General features: G+C 41.2%; 1 protein-coding gene across 1 annotated transcript; it reads right to left on the bottom strand.

Annotated features, from left to right (window-relative positions):
* Positions 1 to 3082: 3082 nt before the first annotated feature.
* LOC121995334 (uncharacterized protein At1g15400-like) lies at positions 3083 to 3430 on the bottom strand. The gene has a single exon (XM_042549100.1). It carries the CDS (start codon positions 3428 to 3430, stop codon positions 3083 to 3085), a length of 348 nt encoding a protein of 115 aa, XP_042405034.1.
* Positions 3431 to 6426: the final 2996 nt, after the last annotated feature.

Raw genomic sequence — 6426 nt, 5'->3', positions numbered from 1 at the left:
CGGCGGACTTGGGTTGATAAAATTCCAAACCAACCCGCTTAAATTGTTTGGCAGGGCGGGCCAACCCCGATGGATCCAACCTAAATTGACGGCTCTAACCAGAGCATACAACATTGATATAGCAGATTGGGACAACCTAGCATAGCCGATCGGGACAATCATGGTATAGCCGATCGAGACAACCTTAGTATAATTGATCGGGACAATCTTGATATAGTTGGTCAGGAGAAAACTAAGAGTATTCAACTGAACACTTGATCGAGAGTAGTGTCACTTGACTAGGAGTGATGTCTCATGCTTAGATGACTCTCGAATGACCACCGCCTTGGTCAGTAGGATTTGAGCCAGTCACACCCTAATTGGTCAAGTTATCTTTATTTTGACTTTTATCTTTCACATAAGTATATATCTTGACCTCTGAGGAGACACGTGGAGGCTCCATCAATCTAACACACAAGTCTTCGTATTAAGTCGAGTTGAAAGAGGTATAAACCGATTTGACTGGATGAGCATAAAGCAGCCAACGATCACCTCAATAACCCCATGTGGGCAGGGCGTAAATCTCTGGCATTAATGAGGAGCATGCCTCGAGCAACAGAGAGAGGATGCACATTAAAATTTAAATAAGGCACAATGCACCCTTAATGACGCATGGTGTACAATTAAGGGGGCGTTTGGTTCTTTCCTAGAATAGGAATCAGAATGAGAATCATTGTATTGTGGAATGAGAATGGGTATGAGCATGAATATCACTCTTAAAAGCAATGTTTGGTTAGTTGTATATCTTCTATCGAAATAAATCAAAGTTTCCTTTTTTACCCTTAAAGGAAAATAAAAGAAAACATTAGATGTGAGAGAAAGATGAATGTGAGAGAAAAATATGATGAAAGAGAATGATGAGAGAGAAAGTATTATGAGAGATAAAGTGTGATAAGAAAGAATGAAGAGAGAGAAAGTGTGATGAGAGAAAATGAAAAAAGAGAGTGTGATTGGAGAAAACATGATGAGAGAAAATATGATGTGAGAGAAAGTATGATGGGAGAGGATGAAGAGAGAGAAAATATAATAAGAAAAAAATGAGCAGAGAGAGTGTGATGAGAGAGATTGAGGAGAGAGAAAGTATGGTGAGAGAAAAAGAGAACAGTGAATATAATGGGAGAGATTGAGGAGAGAGAAAGTATGATGAGAGAGAAAGTGTGTTGAGGAAAAAAGGAGGAAGTGTGATAAGAGAGATTGAGGAGAGAGAAAGTGTGATGAGAGAGAAAGTGTGATGTGAAAAAAGAGAAAAGAGAGTGTGATGAGAGAGATTGAGGAGAGAGAAAGTATGATGAGGAAAAAAAAAGGAAGAGAGTGCGATGGAAGAGATTGAGGAGAGAGAAAGTATGATGAGAGAGAAAGTGTAATGAGAAAAAAAGAGGAAAGAGAGTGTGATAGGAGAGATTAAGAAGAGAGAAAGTGTGTGATAAAATGATGAGAGAGAAACTATGAGGAGAGAGAAAATATGATGAGAGAGAACAAGGAGAGATAAGTGATATGAAACAAAAAATAAATAAATATATTTTGATATTTGATATTAATGGAGAAAATTTTAGTTTTAAGTCAAGAGTATTTTTGGAATAAGGGAATATTTTGATTGATGAAAATAGGATAATGACTCATTGAAGGGGAGGTACATGAGAATGAGTTATTATCCAATTTCAAGGATTCATTCCCTTATTTGTATTTCTATTCCTATAATCCAAACATTAACAATGACAATCAATGATTCTCATTCCCATTTCTCATTCCTATTACCCTAAACCAAACGCCCCTAAGTACAATTAACACCACGTGACATCATAGGTGTTGGGGCTTAGTGTTGGGTGTTCTGCTGCCTTTTGCTGAGGTCGCGTTTGATGAAAGGACTATATAGGACGACTACTTTTAACTAGGGTAATGATTACCGAAGATTGGCCTTGAGTTTGACGTCCCATCGAACGGTGGAGAGATCATCCCGTCCCTCACGGATCTCCGATCCAACGGCTGTAGTTGATTAACGTGATGAGGAGCAAGTGTCGCTTCCCTTGGGAACTCATCTTCAACCTTCACCTGTGCTTTGGCTGCTGCTATAGTGTCCTACTTTCATTTGCTTTAGGGCCACGCCTCTGCTTATAAGTCTTTTTTGAATTACCTTGATTATTACCCTGTCCTTTTTCTAATGGCTGGTGGCCCTTTTCTTTCTCCCTGATATGAGTGGATCTGTTCTTTGTTTAGAAGAGAACACCATGTTAAGATGTGGCTCTCTTTTGGTATCTTACTAGATTATTGGATCTGTATACTAAAGGTAGATCAAGTGTCATACATGCCCCCACCAAGTTACCTTTCATTTTTCTTCAATCAACTAGAGGGCGACCTCCAATTTCCAATCCCCGAGTTTTATAGGGAGGTGTCAAAAGTATTTTCAAATACCTCTCCATCAATTAGCCCCTAATGTAACATTAGGATTATGAGTGGGATTACGGTAATTTTCAGGCTATACTAAATACTTTTGACCTATGTTTTTTTCCATTATTTTTACCAATCCAAGCAAACAGTTTTGGTGTCTTTCACTTCATGACCCGGGCGGGTTGTCACTTTTTAGATAGATTTCCTTCATCTCATAAGGGATAGAAAAATTGATATTTCTATCTAAAACCATCAACCCTTTTACCTTCCTGACGTGCAAAAACATTCCTGTGGTAAAACAAGCAGCAAAGTAGCATCTGGGTGCTCTATTCTTGGAGTCGCTCCCTGTTTCTTATAAGCAAATATGTAATAATAGGTTACAGAATTCTGAATACTTGTGCAACAATGAAGTGAATTATGTACCTCTGACAATGGTTTATCCTTAAATGATCTTATGTTTAGTCTACCTTGTTTGCTGCATGTGGTCTCTTGAATATTAAACTCTATTCGCGAAATAAATTTCTTTTCCCTTTTATTTACAGGGAATTCTTTTTCTTTTCATTTTCTTTAATTTTAAGACAGACAAGCTTATTGAATAAAATAAGCAAAGAGACACAGGCATCTTTTCTATGGCACACATGGAAGACGAGGTGTTTGTTTAGCGCCTCTTCGGGTTGCTCGGTTGCTTCCTCTTGCTGGGCTTGGCGAAGATCACGCAGAGGACGCACCCGCCTACCCCCGGCGACGGCGGGTCCTCGGCCGGCGAAATGGGTCCCCGCGTACGGAAGGCCGGTTGCCTCCCGCCGTCATGGTCACGCTCTCGGCATCGCCGAGAGGAGTCGGCAGTACCGCTGGACGTTCCGACGCTTCGTGAGCGGAGGAGCTCAACTTCCCCGCCGCCTCCTTCCTGGCCGAGCTTATCGCCAGCGAGGGAGGTCTCCCCCCACTGCAGCCCGGAGGAGCCTGATCTCCTGAACGTTTGCACAGATCGCTGAAGCTCCGCCATCTCTCTTTATCGCTGTTTGGTTGATCTGATGAGGAAGGAGAAAGAGGAAGTGCAACTCTTTAAAATGCCATGGATTGTGTGGTCAAAACCTCAGCCAGATCGGTTGGTTCAGTCACTTAATAATCGAAAGTCAACTTACGATTGGAATCTGCCATCTGAGGGTCGTTTAAGTATTTAAATTTTACCTTCAAATTATGAGACTAAATAATTGCGGCGTATACTTTTTCATTCAATTGGCTTTGACTAATTAATACCCAAGGTGCAACGTAACAAGTGTAGAATTGTCAAAAAAATATATATATATATATATATCTTGTTAATTTATAACCACAAAAATTAAATAAGATATTGGACAAATCATTAGTTGAAACGGCTTAGAGATTCGGTTGCCGAATTGACCGTTCTAAGTCAAAGTTGGAAAAGTCAACCGAAGAGTGTCTCTGGATTTGATCAACTCGCCGAGGAATTGACAGGTGAAAGTAACACTACATGGATATGCAAAGAACGAATAGATAAGTTCATCCAAAAACAAAAAAGAAAATAAGCAAGCGACAAATATCTCGTTAGTCCGCGTTCAAGCCATGGCGTCTACTCCAAGAACCACAATGGATGCTTCAATGATGCATGTCTCATTGCGAAGAAATCCTCTATAGATGGATCTTGTACATCTTTCCAGTTTAAGAACTCATTCCATCCCCAACTAGAACTCCCTGATGAGAACAAGCTTTTCCCTACAATATAAATAAGCAAACACAATCAGATAATTGCTCTATCAAGTTGTAGCGTAGTCAGGAAGTGCAATCAAATTGTCAAAACCTGTAATATTCCGGTGCTTGGCATTGTTTAGATCCAATAAGCAAAGGCTATACTCCACAAAGACTCTTAGTCTTGGAAGCAAGACTAGCAGCATTCTCCATTCTCAAGAAAACTCCAAGGAAATGCTCTTTGTATGTGGCTAAGTTTGGAGAGAGCCTGATACGCCTAGACGTGTCAAAAATCAAATGAAACGAATAATTATATCTTAAATCTTATATGCTCAAAGATTACTTAAGCAATTATCCAATTAAGAACAAGTAACGGAATATCAGTTGTAGCCGCCTACGCAAAAACTTCAGAAAATAGTATGTTCTTTGATTTGGAAACATCCTGTATTACGCAAGTAGATATTTGAGGAGTTAGGTCTTTGTTTAGGGACAAGGATTCACTAATTCCTTCTTTGTCTAATGTGCATGCCTCCAAAACTTGAGATCCAAAGACGCAACAATCATTGACAAGTAGACCAGATTTTGAACTGTTGAACTTGTTCAATGCAACCTTACAACAAAATCCTTCAAGGGATTTGCCATGGAAATAATCTTCCCCTACATTAAAAAAAAAAATGAAGACGACATGCATGATAATTAACTCCACCAAGAAGTCCAGATAAAAACAACTCTCTGTATTATGATCAATTATTCTGGAACTTCAAATGGTTTGTCACCTTCCTTTTCTATGTGCCCCGGCTATGGGATAGAGGCCGACGTCGGCCTAGGTGTCTGGGTCGCGACGGATGCCTTGGTAGGTCTGGACCTTTTCCGATGCATAAGTAGCTGCTCGTTTGAATCTGACATCTCTTCTGGGGTCATGGAGCGATGAGCAAATGGAGTCTTCTGAGTGGGGTTAAAAGAAGAACGAACAAGTCGCGTCGCTGGAATAGCGGAAGGATGAGAGGTAGAAATAACCACGACCGTCCAGGAGGTAGTCGAAGCAGATGACGAGCTACCTTGTTCGCCTAGGATTATTGGCCCTCGACGATTTATTTCCAGGGCACTCAACGGAAGAGGCCTAGACAAAGATACCCGACGAGGGTGTCCGCTGCGGTAGAGAAGAGGTTAGAGTGAGAAGGCAAGAGCATATTAAGATAGTTGTGGTACTTACCCAAAAAATGTGGCAACTCTGAAGATATGGAGCTTAACTCAAACAGGTATAAAAACATCATGTTACAGTAGTTCATTCAGATCAAAACGTAAACCCGTTAGTTGAGCCGATGCCTATATAAAAATTGGATTTAAGCGAAAGTCTCCTAGCGAGGGTGCTGAAGGAAGAGTAGATTGGCGCTCGATGGGCCACACTACGACAGAAGGGAATCGGAGGAAAATGTACTTCTCTTTCTACTCCGGCCCTTGAGGAGGCATGGAAGCAAAAAAAGGTTTGTCTTAGTATGAGCTTGGAAACGAAAGAGACCTTCATTATGACGTCGGGGAGTGAAAATGCAATGAAACAAGCAGGGCGTCAAGGGGATGTCACATAGGAGGCGATGATGACGACCATGCATAGAAGCGGATGAAATTAGGGACAAGTTAGCAAAGGGGGATACAGAAGTAGCGACTCACGTCGGAGAAAAAGCGATGAATGGGAAAGTGAAGGTTCGCCATAATTTATTCCTTGAAGAAAGTCATATAGCCATCAGGAGGTTGGTGGGGAAGATGGATCTCAGAAGGTATGATAATGTGTATATCGATGGACACCTCATACGTAAAGCGAAGATTGTCAAGATCTACGTCACTAAAGGTTGAAACCCCAGGAGCGAATACAACTGTGAAGAATCCATGAATGGATTAAAGCATGAAGAAAGGAAAAGCAAAATCGCAGAAGCAAGGAGAAAAGGAAGGACGTTTATGACTAGTGACAGGAAATTCAAGGGAGAGGTTGATGGGGGATTTTTATAGCCAACAGAGGGGGCGTGCGGCCGGATGCCTCGGTACAAACACCAATCATGAGAACCGTAGAAGAAGAGGATGACATCAGTGAGGGGTAAGGGGATTATGGTAGACATTGGATCGTCATAGAATATCGTGTATAGGCTGTCTTGTCTTGAAAAGGTGGATCAAGGGGACACGTGGTGGTGAGGAAATGAAAGACTTTATGACATAGGGAATCGACAAAGCTACAACAATACCCACCCGAGCAAATAAGGTAGCTCTGAACCACCATAGCTTACGCCCAAGTGGGCGGCT

Source organism: Zingiber officinale, chromosome 6A, assembly GCF_018446385.1.
Source record: "Zingiber officinale cultivar Zhangliang chromosome 6A, Zo_v1.1, whole genome shotgun sequence".
Classification (NCBI taxonomy): Eukaryota; Viridiplantae; Streptophyta; class Magnoliopsida; order Zingiberales; family Zingiberaceae; genus Zingiber; species Zingiber officinale.
Note: the sequence above shows the minus strand (reverse complement) of the source record. Positions and strands in the feature narration are given on the sequence as shown.